Below are 19,111 nucleotides of genomic sequence, written 5' to 3'. Positions count from 1 at the left end.
CCTTACCCGCAAAGGGACTTTGCAAATGTGAGTAAGTTAAGGATTTTGAGATGGGGAAATTATCCTGTATTATCCATATGTACCCAATGCAGTAACAAGGGACATGATAAGAGAGTGGCAAGAGCGTCAGAGTCAGAGAAGGTGACAGGATGACGGAATCAGAGAAGGGGGGAAGGGAGAGAAATTTGAACATATTATGCAATGACTTTGAAGATGGAGAAAGGGACCATGAACCAAAGTATTCCGGCAATCCAAAGAATTGGAAAAGGGAAGGAAACAGATTCTCCCTTGGAGCCTCTAGAAGGAACGGAACCCTGCTGATACCTTGATTTTTAGGACTTTGACTTCTAGGACCACAAGATAATAAATTGGTGATGTTTTAAGCCACTGAATCTGTAATAATTTGTTACAGCAGCAACAAGAAATGAAATAGTCATTTTTAGGCAGTATCAACCATGGATACTAATTATAGCTAAACAAAAGTTCAACCATTCATTTTCGCTGTTCTGTGGTCCTTCAGACTTTGACTACTTTAGAGATAACTTTAGTCCTAACAAAAAGCTTTTGAAGGTGCCTTACACATGTCTTTACCAATCACATCTACAAAACTTGTAACTCCTGAGCACTTTTTAGTGATACTGATATTTTTACCTGTTCACACAATTGTGTTGACACTATCAAGACAGTGATGATGTCTACAGAATGGTGGTTAAAAATCTGAGCTTTGGAATAAGACTTTCCAAGTGTGAATTCTGGCCCTGACACTTCCTAGCTTACCTGTCTATACCTCCATTTCCTTATCTGTAAAATGATAAGAGTATTGCTATCTGCTTTACAAAGTTCTTAGAGGAATAAATGAAATTATCTGTATAAAATTCCTTAGCACAGTTTCTACTGCATGTAAATTCCATACCTGATGGGTACCATTCTACTAATGGAAAGGATATCTTCATTTCTAACAGGTCCAGAAATGATTACTCCATCAGACTTCACTGTAGTGGACATGCTAACGCCAACAACGACAGGTTTGGAATGTGAGGTAGGGCTGGGCAATCTATTCCAGCTACTTGCATTTCCTTATCGCATCTGTTCAACTTTCTATATCACTATCCAAATGCTCTTAAACTTCTTTTGCTATGCTCTCTAGTCTATCTTTGCCAAAGATAATAAGAAATATGCATTACATTTTAGCAATTATTTGTGCCCTCTCTGAGCCACAGACATAATTGTATTTTCTTAACTGGTTTAAATATGTCTTACTAATTAGATTTTGGTCACACTAAGAAAAACAAAATTCAAATGAAGTCTTTTTTCCCCCTAAGATTTTATTTATTTATTTATTTGTTTATTTATTTATTTATTTAAGGTTGGGGGGAGAGCATGCACGAGCAGGCAGGAGTAGCAGAGGGAGAGGGAGAGAGGGAGAAGCAGAGTCTCCATTGAGCAGGGGGCCCAGTGCGGGGCTCGATTCCAGGACCCCGGGATCATGACCTGAGCCAAAGGCAGAAGCTTAACTTACTGAGCCACCCAGGTGCCCCTCAAATGAGGTCTTAAGTGTGATCCTTTAATAAAAATTTAACTGACGTGGGCTTCTCTTTAGATGGGCATTCAAAAACATTTATTAAGCAGCTATTATACACTAGGCACTATGCCAGATAACAAAGATGCATTGGCAGGCAAAAAAGGTAAGCTCATTGGACCCCAGAGCTTGTAATTATCTTGGCTGAGACTTGAACACTTAGTTATCTTCTTACTTCAAACCTGCCACTTGTTTGATAAGCCAACTGTTCATTCCACCAATATTTATTTAACACAGTTTTTGGCCAGGCACTATCTAAGTACCATAGATAAAACAATACAAAACCAAGTAAAAATTCATGCCTTTATGGAGTTTATATTCTACTGGAGGCTCTAAGATAGCCAGTAAGCAAAATAAATTACTAGTTATATAAAATGTTAGAAGGTATTGCTCAGGAAAACATAAATCTATTTTCACTGACATGCTCAGAAAAACCTCACGGATGAAGTAACTTAAGAGTAAAAGATCTGAAGAAGTTCAAAAACAGAGCCATGCAGAGAACTAAGGCAGTGGGAAGAGCTGTGGGAACCGGGAAACAGGGTTCCAGGCAGAGGGACCAGTAAGTGCAAAGGCCCAGAGGTAAAAAAGTACCTGACATTTTAAAAGAATAATGAGGAGGCCATTAAGTGAGTAAGCAATAAGATAAGAAATAAATGAAATTATTTAAAGGAAGACACTGGATATTTTTGAGCAGAGAAATCACACAATCTGATTTGCTTTAGAATCATTTTAGCTGCTGTGTGGAGAGTAGGGTGTAAAGGGTCAACAGAAGCAGTTAGGGGGCTGTTGTAGGAATTTAGGCAGAGATGACAGTGGCATGGACCAGAGGATAGCAGTGGGGATGGTGAGAAATGCCTGGGTTAGGGGTGTATTTTGAATATAGAGGGCACAGAATTTGCTGAAAGATTAGATGTGGGGTGTGAGTGAAAAAGAGGCGTCAAGGATTCTAAGATCTTTCCCTGCAGCAATTAAAGGATAAAGTTGGCATTCATCAGGATGGGGAAATTGTGGGAAGTGAGGGTCTGGTGTGGGTGTCATCAAGAGTTCAGTTTTGCCACGTAAAGACTGAGATAGCTCTTAGACATCAGAAAGCTGCAGATTTTCCAGGGAAAGAAAATACTAAAGAAGATGGAATACTAGGCTATCCTAACTATGTTAGTAGGTCAAGGAAGCTGAGGTCTGAAAACTGATCCTGGGATTTGGCAGTGTAGAGTTCATTGGTGACCTTGTTCAGACGGTTTCAGTAGAGTGGAAGGAATCGATTCTTTTAGGCAGTTTTTTTGTCTAACTGCTTTCATTTTCCTGGTTAAACGGAAAGCAGTGTCAATACTGGGAGTTGATACAATTGTACACAGAAAATTTTGGAAAATCAGACTTGACTATTTGCCTCCCTTTGGCTCTTAAATTTGGAAGCACTCACTTAATAGTCTCACTGTTTCGAAAAGTATTTAGCCTCTCTTATCCCTGTTTTTGATCACGTATAATATTGGAATGATAGAAATTGACTCACAAAGTACAGGGAGAAGCAAAGGAAATAATCTACTATTAGTACACGGCATATAATAGATGCTAAATAGATGTTAGATTTTCTTCCCCATCCCCTGAGATGCGGTATCGTCAAGATCACAGATTTCAGAGTAACAGTCCCTGAACTTAAATTCCGACTCCACTGCCTACTAGCTATGGGGTCTTGGGCAAGTTACTTTGACCTTCATCCTCCTGATTTCCTCATCTATAAAAGAGGAAAAAATAATAGTACCTCCATCAGAGGGTTGAATGTTTAATGAAATATTTATAGTATGAAGTAGTGATTTTTTTTAAACTGACATTAACAGAAGTTATAATGATATACTAGCTTTACAGGACATATGAAGGCTTGTCATGTATTGTATAGGTCTGTTTGCAAACACTAATGAAGTCAATTTAGAAAAAGAGTTCAATTTCCTCAGATGTCTGAGTGTATGGACAATTCTGATATCAAATCAGTATTAAGGTAAAGCTTAAATTAAGTTTAAACTGAGTATTTTAGAGAGAATACATCAACAAAAATTGTAGTGACATTTAAATTATCTTTCGAAAGCTTTCATATTTAGCAAATGTACACTATGGGCAATGTGAATGGGGAATTAAAAAATTAATTGAAAACATTTGTTGAAAATAGAGAAAAGGAAACTAATTTTCTTTTCTATTAACAGCCTCAACAATTTGATCCTGTTTATAATTGTAGCCAGTATATATGCCTTAATATGGAGTGGCAGTTGTACAACTGGTCTCTTAATTGCCCAAAGGCCTTGGAAATGCCTGACTGTGGTTTCCGGGGAAGGCCCGTGCAAGTGAACAGCGATATCTGCTGCCCTGAGTGGGAATGTCCTTGTAAGTTTGCGTTTCTTACAGGGCAGGCAATTTTCCAATCAGGAGGAGATTGTTATTTTTTTTTTAACCGATCACCTCACTCATCACGCCAAAGTTATTGCTGAACTTTCTCCATTGAATTTATTATTTGATTTCCCAATATACAACTTTTAGAGTTGCTTCTTTTCAAATGTAATAACCTAATTTAAAAGTTGGTTTTTTTTTTTTTTTTAAGGAGCAATCATTACTACAAATACAAATAATTCGTTAATAGACCGAATCCACTCTCTATCATTTTTATTTTTAGGTCGGTGTTCCATGTTGTCAGAACTGAGCATTATTACATTTGATGGAAACAATGCAGCATTGTATAGTATGGCTTCTTATATCTTAGTAAGAATTCCTGGGGAAATTATAGTTGCTCATATTGAAAAATGTTCCGTGAATCAGGTAGGTCATAATCCATTCTCGTGTCATTTCCTCATGAATCTACAGCTGATGTACACTGCAACATTAGATATTCTCAGAGCAAGAAGGGGCTCAAGAACTCACTGAGATTTATCTTCTAGTACTTAAAAAATGTTTCATGTGAATATATTTAGAGGCATGTAATATTAATTTGAATAATGTTTTTAAGAAGTCAAGCAATATATTTTTTAAAGTGTTTTTTATACATTTCTTTTCAGAATGGAAATTCACTTAGAAAGCTAGTGAGTATTTGCAAAATGTTTCATAAATCCCTTCTCTTCATTGCTAAAGTTTTGTTTAACTCCATAAAGTTTTAATGTTTTTTTCAAATTAAGGCATCCTCCGGAAGAATGTATGGACTTTGTTTTAAGAAGTTAAATTTGACAATATCTATACATAAAATACTTGTTAATCGGGCAGCAAGAAAGGTAAGAGCACAAAGTTAAAAGATAGCCTCACATTGGAGAAAATTAAGAAATTATGTTAAACACAATTATTTCCAAAAACAGCGGAAATTAAACATATCAGTGGAGTTTCATTGTTACTGTGTTTAATCATTGTTTTCATGGACAGTAAAAAACGGTGTTTCTTAATATTATATTTCTCCTTCCGTAATGTTACAAGTGTTGCAAATATTTCTCCCCTTGTGAGATTAACTATAACAGCCATGTCAAAAACATGAAATCCCTCTTGGATAATGTGAGTCTTTTAGTTGCAGAGCTAACATTAGTGTTTTAAATTAGACAAAGTGGAAATGATGTAAAAAAAGAGGGATCACAAGGTTGAAAAACACAGTAGCTAAAAATACCAGAATGCAGACCACCAAGAGAAAAATAGTTTTGAAGTGCTGATGTTAACTTTGCAATGAATATGTGATAGCTAAAATAAGAAAAAATGAAGAAATATTTAACGAAGAAGGGGGATATTTTATCAAAAGATTGAAAAAAGCCATTTAGTTTTATAGCAAAAAGCCTTTATCCCAAGGAACCTATATTTACTGGAGAAGACTGAGTTATAAGCTGGGTCCTTCACCTATATGGTTCTCTCAAAAATCTAAGAAAATAATGTGTGAAGATTTTGCTAAAATGAGATGTTACATGCTTTCTAGAAATGATTCTGTCTTTTTTAACACAGGCCAAACATTCTAGACTGGAAACAATTATTAAAATGAACCTAAAATATAGTAAGGTGTTAAAAGCTTAATTTTAAGTAAAGCAAAATATATGAATGGGGAAATTGTTTGGATGATAGCATTTCTGTGTATCTTTGATTTGATCAGGTTGATACATTAACAGGAAGTGGGTGGGAAATAAATTTAAACTCACATCTGGTCAGTGCTCTTAGTGAGCATTTGGGCCAAAGCACTTAGTTTTGGCTTCAACTGAATTCATCTCTGGTCATGTATTCAGTTAAAAACTAAATCTTTAAGAATCATTTATTGAGAGTTTACATGATAAAACAACAAGGTCCTGGTCTCAAGTAACTTGTAGCTGTATTTGAGGGGCTTAAATGTAATTGTCTGCCAATTATAAAGCAATAGGAAGTATAGTGATAGAGTTTGACTAATGTGTCATGGAAAGAGGTCACTTAATGCAATTTATAGGAAGGTCAAATACGTGTTTTTGGAGGAGGTGACACCTAAGAGAAATCTTTTTTTTTTTTTTTTTATTTTTTATTTGTTAGAGAGAGAGAGCACGCACAAGCAGGGCGAGCGGCAGGCAGAGGGAGAGGCAGGCTTCCCGCTGAGCAAGGAACCCAATGTAGGACTCGATTCCAGGACCCTGGGATCATAATCTGAGCCTAAGGCAGGCGCCCTTTTTTTTTTTTTGGGTGGATTTTTATTTTTTTCATTTATTTTTAATTTTTTTATAATAATTTTTTATTATGTTATGTTAGTCACCATACAGTATATCCTTAGTTTTTGATGTAGTGTTCGTGATTCATTATTTGCATATAACACCCAGTGCACCATGCAATAGGTGCCCTCCTCAAGGCAGGTGCTTAACCCAGGCCCCTGAGCCACCCAGGCATCCCACCTAAGAGAAATCTTAAAAGAAAGCAGAAATTAACCATGCAGGAGTAAGGATATTTCAGCCTGCAGGTGGCAGTATGAAGAAGAGATAAGGATGAGAAATTGGATGGTTGGTGAGACATGACCAACAGTTTCTGCTGGTTATATGTCTCTGTCATTATTTAAAACTGTGTTTTTCTAAATATAATCATCAGATTGCCTACATTTGTATTACCAAGAGTACGTGCTAAAAATACAGAGCCTAGAATCCCATCCAAACCTCGGAAATAGAATCTCTGGGAAACTTAATCTTTACCAAGCTTGACAGACAATTGTGAGGAATATTACAGTTGAACACTGATTTAGAAGATCAAAGAAAGGACCTGATTAAAGAAAACATCCTGAAAATAACTTTATTACCCTAAGTTCGTATTAGTAGATAATGGTGTAATCAACATGTATTGAGGGAAACAGACAGAAAAGCATACATAATACAAAAGAAAGTTAAGTTTTAAAGAAAATAAGGGGCAACAAGGTTAGAACAAACACTGAACATAGCAAGATACAACAAAGGAATAATAAAGGAACTAGAAGTTGTGAGAAGCTGAGGCAGCAGCAGGGAAATAAATTTTTAAAAACTTGGGAAATAGTTTATATTCAACAAGAAGAAATGGAATCATCCAAATTCTACTTTTAATGAGTGTATGTTGAAATATAAATATTTTTCTAACAGATGTAAATTCATTGTGTTATTTTAGGTAGAAGTGGATTCTGTTGCTGTGCCTCTGCCCTTTTCAAGTCAAGAACTGTCCATAGAAGATTCTGGTACCATGTATGTTATTACGACTCCAGCTGGACTAATCATAAAGTGGGCTCACCTTACAGGGATCATAGACATCCATTTTGGCTTTCGATTTAACTTGTCATCTTACACAGAAGGACTCTGTGGTGAGCATTGCTCTCAAATCTCACTTTCTTCTAATTTTTTTTTTCCTATTCACATGACACCGTTTTGGCTCCTGATGCCCCACTTTTCATATTTGAGGTGTGATGTTAACTTCCAGTTCCCCACGTGAATACTAAAGAAAGCAGTGACTTTCAATAAATGGGCTAAGAAGCAAGAAAGAACAGTTCAATTTGCATATTTAATGGAAATACATATTTACTACTACTATTGCAATACTGTTTATACTCCTACTGTGTTCTATATTCTATATATATCCTATTATATTCATCTTTATTAATCATTAATAAAGTGCCAAACATTATTTTATATACTTGAACTTATTCAATTCTAACAATAGCCCTCATAAGTTGGTATTAATTTATAAGTGAGAAATATGAGTTACAGAAAGATTAAAGGCTTAAAAAAGTTTGTTTCTTCCTTAATATGTTAAAATTTGAAATAAGGGAAAACTTAGTTGTTTAAGCTACCTTGAAAGTTACAGGGAACACAATGTTCTCAATATTTGTCCCAGTCTTATTATTAAGTATAATGTCTAGGTGTATCTTTACACCTAGGTTAATATCACACCATGTTACATAGACACATAAAGAGTTATAAGCCAAAGGAAACAAATTAGAAATAGCTCTACTTACACAACAAAATAAAAAAGTATAATACTGGCTTTGATATCTGATGGAGGCTATTCTTTTTGTAGCTCTGTGCTCTGAAGTGAACATCAGTTTCCTCATCTTTAAAATGGGAATAGCAGCATTCTCCCTTCAAGATTGTTGTTTGGGTTGAATGTGAAAGTTAATGCCAACACTTAACACATTGCTTAATACACATGATCAATAAATGTTAGCTTAGTAAAATATATCTACTTGAATCTCACCAAACATTAATTGAGTAAAAGTTTATGGATCACCTTCTGAGTGTTTAGACTCAGTGCTTGGTGTTGGCAATGCAAAAACAAATAAAACTAAGTCCTTTCCCTCAACAAATTACATAAAACACCCAGAGTTCTTCCTTAAAGCATTTAATGCAAAGTCTGGGTAAAAGGGTTTAGGTTTTTCCTTGCCTATTTATAGTATGCTAAACATAGCACAGAGTTCTTTGGGGACTGAAGATTATCACTGTGGAAATAGTTATTTTTGAGTATGTATCATATTGATTGTATATAATAAATCAAAAATTATTATTGAGTAATACTCAGAGACTTTAGGAATGCATATTTTCTCTGATGACTTATCATTTCTACGTGCTATGATTTCTGTTTGAGCTTGTGGATCTTTTTCCTTCACTTATTGTCAGCTCATGCATTTACAGACATACTTTGCTAACTGGATTCTTAAGTAATCACTGTAGAGAAAGGGGTAGGATCACCTTTTTGCTAACCGAGGGTACCCTCTAAAGTTCATGACCTCCATGGTGGGTAAAGGATGGTTTTTGTTAAAGGGAAATCTGGGTGCTGTCAGGTCTGAAAAAGTTGCAGTGACCATGAGTATGACCTAAATTGAGCAGGGACACCAGAAGGAGAGGTTTGTACAAATACCTTGTTCTATACAGCACTGTGAAGTTTATAGGGCTGGTGGCTGGAGCTGCAATAAAAACAAGTTTTTATTAGCACTTCCTTTTCTCCAGGAAAGTTTAGACTTAAAAAATAGTAGCTGCTTGACAGTATAGTTCACTTCACTCGAGTTTTGTTTTTTATTTGTTTGTTTTTGCATTGCCTTTGGTCCTTTGTACATTTACAAGGACAAGGCAATTACGGTAGCAGCAATCTTTATGATCTTAATATGCGTCCTTGAGGGTTAAGATTTGATACTTGAAGAAAATGTTCAAGTTATATCTTTTATAGCTGGAGCCTTGGGGATTAAGAAAAAATATGTCTTAAGGTGGAGTGGGATTCAGCTCAAGTAAGATCAGGGTCAGGGCTATTTCTCTGCACTTCCCTTGGCTCTGCATGCCACTGGATGAAAAGTAAACTCTGTCCCCATTCTGGCCTTCCTCAGGAAGCTAGAGGGTATGGTAGGTCAAAGCATGGTAACGATCAACAGGCCACATCATCCTAAGGAAGGGAGATTGTCTATGTCTTAGAATTCCCAGGTCAAATCCTGTTTGGCAGTGGTTGTCCAAATGTTGAATGTATCCATGTGTGTGGGTGACTGCCTGACCTGACTGGTTTATTACCTGTAACAGTTGTTAATGCACAGGAGTAAGGACCACCTTTACGCAGATCATGGCCCTCTCCTGTAGTGGTGATGGGGCAGGGATATTTCCTGAAGGTAGAATTTAATGTTTTCAGGCAGGGTTTTCCTGGGGGAATGGATGTCTGGGAGGCAATCACCAAATGACCACTACTCTAAGGAATATCTTGGAAAGGTAAGAACTAGTTCTTCAATTAGGAGATAGCGGTCATAGTGAAGGAGTGTGGGAGCAGAGTCAATCTCCTCTTTCTTCATTTTCATCATCTTCTCACATTTCTTGACTTCTAGGATCGTGCTTTCTTTCTTATCTGGTTAAGACATCTTTGTACTATTTTATCAAAGAATCAGATACATAATTAAAAAATCCATCAACATTAAAGGGAAAGGATATACATTTGGTACCTTGTTCAGTAAATAATTTATTCATTTAAAATCAATTATTAAGATGATTTATTTCTGCTGCCTACCTTTGGTTTAGTGAAACAAGTTTTTCCTTCTAAATGTCACATATCTTTCTAGGAATTTGCAACGAAGATCCAGATGATGATCTAAGGATGCAAAATGGCACAATTATTACAAATATGGAAGATATAGAATTATTTATTGAGAGCTGGGAAATTGAGAAATCATTTGAAGTAACAACAAGACGACCTGTTAGGAATTGCACTGAGCATGACTGCAGTCAATGCATTGAGTTATTAAATAGAAGAGTTTTCATCCCGTGCCATAATAAAGTAAGTTAAGGGCAACCATAAATAAGAACTGTCATGTTGGACATGTTGAGAGTAAAGCCAATAAATTCCTGTTCTTGCCATGATGTTCTTTTACTGAGAATAGTTTAGCCCTAAACCTTCTGTCCGTGTGCTTTGGAATTCAGAATCATTTACTTTTATAGACTTAAAGAGATAGGAAGGATAATTACCTTGTTTTTCAGAGCTGTATCTACAGCTTTCGAGAAAAATGAAATGATGTCCTGTGAATAAAAGCCTCTAGGAGAAAGAATCAATGTCACTTGATAACCCAGTAGAGAAACCAAGACAGTGAGGATATTATCCATTCTCTATGATCCTCGTATCTTAGGCGTATACTAGTAATAGAACCTGTCATATATTCAGTTTAAACATTCCTTATTTGTCTCTAACTTTCTGACTTTATGTGACTAGCAGATATTTTAAGTAATCTCTATCATTTAAAAAAAAAAAAGACCCATTGTTAGGGACACAGGACAAATACAGCATTTCATGAATCATTTAATGAAGTCTGTGAGCATCTAGCACTTACAAGGCACCGTGTTAAACTCCTGTAATCCAAAGACGAGTAAGACTCTCCCTTATTCTCAGGAGGTCTGGTGGGAAAGTAAGCCTGTGGACAGATACATGACAATATAGGGTCTGGAGGTATATGGGAGTGCAGGTTCGGAGAAGACTTCTCATAGCTTTAGATATTTGATTTTTTGAGAAGGATGAATTTGCCAGGAAAGAAGAGGGAGGAAGGAACACCTAGGCAGATACGACAATATGTGTAAGAACAAGTTTTGTGTAAAAGGGCGTGTTAAGAAGACGTTGAAATGGTTGAATGTAAGACATATGGAGGGGAAGAGCCTGGGAAAGAAGCTGAGGGAACTGTCAAAGCAGGAAGGAGCTCACTGCACAGCACCGCCCTGCTAGACTATGAAGTTCTGCACTCCATAATTCTCAGCCTGCCCCAAGAGTTCCCTCACGGAAAGGCAAAGAATGGCAAGTCATGGGATAAAAATGGCAGATTTTTTGGCAGCTTCAGTTTTACTTGGAGATTTGTATGCAGATGGGTTTTTAAAAAGCAGGTATATAAAAATGAAAAACATAAACACTTTAAAACTCAGTTTACTATCATTTTAATGTCATTTTAAAGCATAATGATTTTTGGGATACCTGCATGGCTCAGTTGGTTAAGGGTCTGCCTTTGGCTCAGGTCATGATCCCAGGGTCCGGAGATCTAGTCCTGCGTCAGGCTCCTTGCTCAGCAGCGAGCTTGCTTCTCCCTCTGCCTGCCACACCCCTCCCCCGCTTGTGCTCTCTCTCTCTCTCTCTGACAAATAAATAAATAAAAATAAAATCTTTTTTTTAAAAAAAAGCATAATGATTTTCTTTTTTTTAACAATGATTTTTTTAAAGATTTTATTTATTTATTTGAAGCTTCTTTCGCTTACACTTAAAGTAGCTGCCAAACAACCATCTTATCAAGGCTTTCAAGGTCCTCTACACTCTGGCCCACCCACTTCTCTAGCTTCCTCTCTGCTACACTCTTCTTGCTTACTAAACTCCAGTCCCCTTTCAACTCTTTGAATATTCCAAGGTTTTTCCTGCCAGTGGGCTTTTAAGCTTCTAGTTTTTCCGGCCAGAATACTTCCCGCCTCTGATTCATTTTAGTGTGGTGACTCCTTTGGATTCTATTCAAAGACCTTTTTTAGCTATGAGATCCACAGGCAGAGAATAGGTCTGTGTTTTGATCTTTATGCTCCTCATGCATAGGACGGTGCCTGATAGGTAGTCGGGGTTCAATAAATTATGAAAGCCTGTATACATGAACATATGAATGGGGGATACAGGAGAGTCAGCTTTTGTGGGTTAAGTGGAAAGGTAAATAATTTTTAACTTTGGATAAATTAAGTCATATGGGATTTCAAAGCAAAAAAACCCAGAAAAAGCTTAGAAACATAATTCTGGAGCTCAGAGGAGGTAAGTGGAGGCCAGGGATCAGGTTTGGGGAATTATTTGTGTATGGATTTTTAAAAACAACAACTGCGAGAGTCTGCTCTGTACATTTACTGTATATGAGCTCACAGCTATCTTAAGTAGTAAGTTTATGATTAACTCTTTAACTTATGAAAAAAACCGAGGAAAAGATTTACATGCCCAAGACAGTGGTATGAGTCCAGGAAGAACGTTTGTAGCTAGTAGACATGACCACTGAGGATGAGGTCTAGAGAAACACTCAGAATAAGAGGCAGCAGGGGAACTGACACTGGGCAGGTGAACAGGCAATAGAATGAAGTACACTCAAGGTCCAAGGAGAGGGTTTTAGGAAGGAAACTCTCAGTGTTCCCTGGATTCCACAATGACGCTGCTCTTGACCACAGGAAGTATTCCGTGTGAAGTGAAGTATTGGAAACCAAGGGAATGCTATAAAGAAGACTAAAAGAATGTAGAATCTTGGTCTTAATAGATATGGACCTTGAAGAGGAAAGGATGGGATATGAAAAATATGAAGTATTTTTATCTGGCCCTTTGAACTGTGTCAGAATTTGGCATCTGCACATAGATGTTTAGTATGTTTGCCAAATGAACGAGTAGAGAGAAAAATTGGAATAGATGTTGCTACAAGTTAAATTATTTAGATTTCAGGCATTTCTAAATCAAAATGAAACAATCTGTAGGAAGAAATGTCTTTAAATTGAGGCATGTCAAATTATATAAATTATTCAATGTTCAATATTAATACATAGTTTTTGAGAAGCATTTATGACTCATTTAATAAATAATACCATGTATCATTATGGAATTCCTCAGGAAATTCTGGTTTTATCTATCATAGATTAAAGTCCCATTCAGTATATGGAAAAGATGATTGTGACCCAAAGTATAATATCAGAAATAGATTTTGGAGCACCTGGGTGGCTCAGTCGCTAAGCGTCTGCCTTCGGCTCAGGGCGTGATCCCGGGTTTATGCTGATCCCAGGCTCCTCTGCTGGGAGCCTGCTTCTTCCTCTCCCACTCCCCCTGCTTGTGTTCCCTCTCTCACTGGCTGTCTCTATCTGTCAAATAAATAAATAAAATCTTTTAAAAAAAAAAGAAATAGATTTTGATAGGTCCACATATTTTGTTTCTTTTTCATCTTTATAAGATAGACTTATGTAGATTAGTGCAGACAATATTTACCTTATCTAAAATGTGTTTAAAAATATTGTCACATCAGAGGTGACGTCTAGGATTCTGAACTTTGGAATCTAAGGTCAAGGAAGATCCATAATAAGTATGAACTTGCTACCCTTGGATTCTCTGAATAGTTTTAGATGAACTTAGGGTCTTTAGGGAAATAAAACAACATACTTATCCCAAGGCAAAATGTGTCTCTAGGTTTCACCACAGAACTTTTGTGAAAAGATGTGGATCAATTATACCTATTTTTGGAACTATGAATGTGATGCACTTTCTGCATACGTGGCTCTCTGCAACAGGTTTGACATCTGTCTTCAGTGGAGAACACCTGATTACTGCTGTAAGTAGTACATTTTCAATAATGTTTTCTAACAATCAAATAGCATTCCATGTTTTGCATTCCCTTTTCATTTTTTCAGCACAAAATAATTTCATAAGAATAAAATGCAGATAAATGTAACCTAGAAGTTAGAGGTCAGCTCTCCCACACAGGCAACGTCTAGTTTCATTTTGATCTAAATCTAAGGTCAGCCTCAACCCTCCCCCAAAAAAACCTAGTCCACAAAATAGGAGTCAGCAAAACCAATGGAAATATTGAAGAAATCACAGGGGATTGAACAGGGATTTTAATTTTGTATCCCAAAGCACATTTTGTTGGTCTCAATTCAACCTGCCTCATTTGCCCCCCTGCTTGTCTCCTAGCTTGTGAAGAAGACGCATATTTTTCTGTTCCCTTTTCCTCCTTTCCTGACATAGTATCCACTTCCTGGAAACTAATCTTTCTGGCTTTCTTTGATCAGTATCTGGGTTCAGTCTTTTACCAAATACACGTTTGTGAATCCTTTTTCTTTTATATGTATTCTTTGACAGTTTTTATCTATGAGGCTCATGTTTTCTCATCTAGTTATAATTCTTTTCATAAAAATTTTATTAAACCTATATCCAGTCCTGGGTACATTTCATAGAAAATACTGTTAATTTAATTTAAGAAATAGCAATTAAATGGATTAAGTGGTAAAAATATGGTCAAAATGAATATTAGTGAAATATTCCAAAATAAAATAAAAGTTTTCATTTTCCCTAGAAGAAAAAGTAAAATACATATAGAAAGGAAAATATATCACAAATACCAGTTACATGACTTCATTTCAGAAATAAAGCAGCTCCTGGTATGTTCTACTATCCCTTACCTCTCTTTGCTCCCAGAGGTAATCATTATTCAAGAGTGGGGTTGCTTGATTCATAGGAAATGTATGACATCTCTAATTTTAATAGATACCATCAAATTGTTCCCCGCTGAGATTTTACCAATTTATACCCCTACCAGCTGTGTGTTCATTTTTTAACAGTATGATTTTTTAAGATCACTGAGAATCAAAAGAATTTTCTAAAACATCATTTAGAAACTGTTCAGCAATGGTAGCTTCTTTTGACAGTGAAGGATTAAACCTAAACACACAGCATTTTTCTTTTTTATGGCTTGCTTGAGTTACATACTTAAAGCATATTTCTGTGCTTATTCTGAGTAGAACTGTTGTATCTCTTCACTATGCAGAGGAGTAACTTCATACTAGTTGACTCCGTATTTATGCCAAGCAGATTTGGGCTGCCTCTTGATCATATTTACTTGTTACAAATCAGATGAGCTTTTCTTACTATAACATAACATATAACGCCAGCTGGACCCCTGGAAGATATTCAAAAATACATATTGCTTATTTTGTTTCTAGTTCTTGGTTACATAATAAATGAAAAATGAAATTTGAAGAGATGGAAATCGGCAAAATTCATTTTCCGAAAGAAATCTGACATTTCTTCCTTTTACTATAATCCAAATAGGTGGCTTTTATCATTAGCAAATTCTGTCCTCTGTTATTCATAGCTCTGAGTTGCCCAGAGGGGAAGGAATATCAACCCTGTGTGAGGACTTGTGAAGCAAGAACATGTCTGAACAGATGGTTCTATGGACATTCCTCATGCCTGAATTTAAGAGAAGATTGTGTGTGCAAAAATGGAACCATCCTTCATAGGCCAGACTCAATTCAGTGCATTCCAGAGCAAGAATGCGGTAAGCAGCAGAGTGAGTGTGCAAAATGACTGCTTAGGGACTCGGCAAATAAATAAAGCTTTTTTTCGGTCTTGGGGACATGTGCTGAGAAAGACTGGTCAGCAGGTCCCCTAGGTGTTGGAAAGAAAACCAGTTTGTTTGTAGTTTGATTTTAATATGATTTCAGTTGAAGTTACCCAAATTAGATGCGTTGGTGGTGATGTGGATTTGTTGTTGTTGTTGTCCCAAGTTTTTATTTAAATTCCAGTTAGTGAACATACAGTGTAATATTAGTTTCGGGTGTAGAATTTAGTGATTCAACACTTACACACAACACCCGGTGCTCTTTACAAGTGCCCTCTTTAATCCGCATCACCCATTTAACATCCCCCTACAGTGATGCAGTGATGATGTGTTTTAATCTCTACCTATGCCTGTAATAACGAGGCAAGGGTATGGTAAATTAAGAATTAAGAGCATAGGATGTGAACTGAATTGAAATTCCAATCATTTCATGTAATAGTGATTCATCTTTACCTCTTTGAGCCTGGGTTAGCATCTCTAAAATGGGGAAAATAATAGCATTTATCCCATAAAGTTAGTGTGGGGATACATAAATAATACAAAGCATTTTGCAACAGTGCCTAGAGAAAAATAACCTCTCAAGAAATGTCAGATAGTGTTATTATATGGGAGAAAACATTTAATTTTTCTACTTTCATTTTCAAACCATTTCATTCTGACTCATTGTCTCCACGGTGGTTGCAGATGAAAATAGTGCAAAATTGAGAAAATTGCAGTACAGAGCTTAACATTACAGTTAGAGGAAAAGAAATTAAGCTAATAATGAAAGAGAATGGGCAAGTTGAAATGAAATGCAAATATAGTTCCTGAAACAAGTTTGTGTTTGCCATTGAGAAAAGTATTTGTAGAAGACTTTGAGAATAAACAGGCATGTTTGTTTTTTTAGGGATCTGTGAAGTTGGTTTGATAGTAAGGAGAATAATACAAAAGAAGTTCATTTGAGGCTGGGGATATGGTGGTTACTATATTCATCTCTATCAGTTTTAAAAGAACTACCAGTGGACTGTATTTATCATTAAGTAAAACTTCAATAATAAAACTACATAATCACTAAATAATAAGTTACTCAACGATTAGCTACTTCCCACATTTAGATTTTAAGGCAGACATGTTTTGAATTTTCATATGACAAAAATGATAACTGTGTGGTAGGGACTTTTTTTCCCTAATACCACTCAGTTTGAATAATTAATATTTTAAAACTAACTTACATTTGTTTTACTGAGTTTGTTGAAGTGAAATAAGTCCTATTAAAAGACAGAATGAATAAGAAACAATGAACAGGTTATCTTATGTGTGGAAGAGGACATGACAATTTACAGATAGTTGTAGAAGGGAAAAACAGTTTTGTAGACTACATTACAAATTTCATGGAAGAAAAATGTAAGCTACTGGCCGATAAAAAGAGGAGTATAAGAAAGGATAAATCTGTGACGTGTTATCTATGTCGCTGAGCCAAGTCATGGTCTGAAATCCAAACGTCACAGCCTGATTTATTTTAGTGTCCGGCTTACAAGTGATGTAACATTGTCCATCTTTTTAAGCATGCACGGATAGTGAAGACCAACCTCGCACTGCTGGGGAGGTTTGGAATGGGGGCATTGACGAATGTGCCCTCTACAAATGTTTGGAGAATGGGAGTGTTATTCCTATAGAACCGGCTTGTGATGAAGAGCCCTCTCCAGTTTGTGAACGAGAAGCTGAAGTCGTCCTGAGCATCACTGACAAGTGGACCTGCTGTTCAAAGGAAGTTTGCGGTATGTGTGAAGGCTGAAGCCTTCCCATCCGTCAATGCCACAAAATATGTTGATATTATTTGTGAAAAGAACAGGGCATGCATAATGTTTGGTAAACAAAACGGCTGAGGTAAAAACAGAAATAGGGCCATAAATATCATTTCTACCTTCTCAAAGCAAGTCTTTACTCATTATGATTTTGCTGATATTACAAACACACATGCAAAATTCTGGCTATAAGCAATTAATAGTAATAATATGTGACAAGGTAAAGGTTCTGGGAATCTTTGACTTATGACAATTGAGGGTGAAAGACCATACTGAATAAACCTTAAATTTGCTACCTTTTCACATAGGACCCATTTATAAGCTGAATGTGTTTAATTGCAGTGTAAAAACATGCAAAGTGAGAATCAGTTCCCTGATTTGAGTTAGGACCACAGATTTTAGTTATATTCACTAATATTTTAGTGCTTCTGTTTCTTATTTCTAGGATGTGACATGACCTTGTGTGAAACTGCCATTCCAACATGTACAGAGAGTCAAAAATTGGTTGTTGGCCATAGTCCTCTTTCTTGTTGTCCACAGTATCAATGTGGTGAGTAATAACTAGGAAAAATAAGAGTGAGGTTTATTGTTTGTTCAGAATAGTGGATTAGATTCTCATTCTTTGGGTCTACAAGAAAGTGATTTGTTATAAAATATTATGGAGTTGTCTTGCTAAAGATAGTTATTTTTTCAAGATTTAGTGATTTATTTATTTAATTAAGGTTTTATTTATTTCACACACACACACACACACACACACACACACACACACACACTGGCAGGCAGGCAGGCAGAGGCAGAGGGAGAAGTAGGTTCCCTGCTGAGCAGAGAGCCCAACATGGGGCTTGATCCCAGGACCCTGGGATCATGATCTGAGCCAAAGGCAGACACTTAACCAACTGAGCCACCCAGGTGCCCCATGATTTTATTTATTTATTTGAGAGAGAGAGAATGGGAGTGAACAAGAGCTGGGGGAAAGAACAGAGGGAAAGGGAGAAGCAGATTCCCCACTGAACAGGGAGCGCAATTTGGGGCTTGATCCCAGGACCCTGGGATCATGACCTGAGCCAAGGGCAGACACTTAACTGACTGAGCCACTCAGGTGCCCCGAGATACTTCTTTTTTAACTTGTAATTTCTTTATACATATATGTACGTATAAATTTTAAGTTTATATATTATATTAACACATGGATTTAGATAATTAACTCATCTTAAAAATCTTATTAGCAGAAATATATAGGAAATAGCAGATGTGATACTGTGATTTATAATAAGAAATGGGTATCCGGTCTTCCACCCCATTCTCAGCACAGAGCTCCTAATGGAGTTTCCTAAATGAGGAGATCTGGGAAGACATCTTTTGTTACGTTAATGATTCCTTTTGGAAAGCCTTTAGCTAATCTGAGGATGGGGGGGCTGGTTGCCAGGGGAACCACCCCTGTGATTGGAGAGTTAGAACTTTTCAGTCCCAAGGATTTAATCAATCATGCCCGTGTAATAAAGCCTCTATAATAAACCCACAAGAGAGTGAGGTTCAGAGAACTTCCAGGTTGGTGAACACAAGGAAATTCAGGGACTGGTGGGCTCTGAGAGGGCATAAAACTCTCTACCCACTCCCTATACTTTGCCCTATGCGTCTCTTCCATCTGACTATTCCTCCTGAGTTATATTCTCTTATAAAAAATTGGTGATCTGATAAGTTAAATGTTTCTCT

General features: G+C 36.5%; 1 protein-coding gene across 1 annotated transcript in view; it reads left to right on the top strand.

Annotated features, from left to right (window-relative positions):
* Positions 1-19,111, top strand: part of OTOGL (otogelin like) — a 127,954-nt gene that overhangs the window by 92,956 nt on the left and 15,887 nt on the right. Inside the window, exons 37-47 of the mRNA XM_057316538.1 lie at positions 963-1,039; positions 3,775-3,952; positions 4,239-4,381; positions 4,618-4,641; positions 4,735-4,827; positions 7,169-7,358; positions 10,083-10,297; positions 13,679-13,820; positions 15,363-15,548; positions 17,156-17,368; positions 17,841-17,945. Of these exons, the coding sequence (XP_057172521.1) occupies positions 963-1,039; positions 3,775-3,952; positions 4,239-4,381; positions 4,618-4,641; positions 4,735-4,827; positions 7,169-7,358; positions 10,083-10,297; positions 13,679-13,820; positions 15,363-15,548; positions 17,156-17,368; positions 17,841-17,945 (1,566 nt within the window). The remainder of the gene's footprint in view (positions 1-962; positions 1,040-3,774; positions 3,953-4,238; positions 4,382-4,617; positions 4,642-4,734; positions 4,828-7,168; positions 7,359-10,082; positions 10,298-13,678; positions 13,821-15,362; positions 15,549-17,155; positions 17,369-17,840; positions 17,946-19,111) is intronic.

Source organism: Ursus arctos, unplaced genomic scaffold, assembly GCF_023065955.2.
Source record: "Ursus arctos isolate Adak ecotype North America unplaced genomic scaffold, UrsArc2.0 scaffold_21, whole genome shotgun sequence".
In the NCBI taxonomy this organism is placed as follows: domain Eukaryota; kingdom Metazoa; phylum Chordata; class Mammalia; order Carnivora; family Ursidae; genus Ursus; species Ursus arctos.
This window is presented reverse-complemented; position numbering and strand designations above follow the sequence as displayed.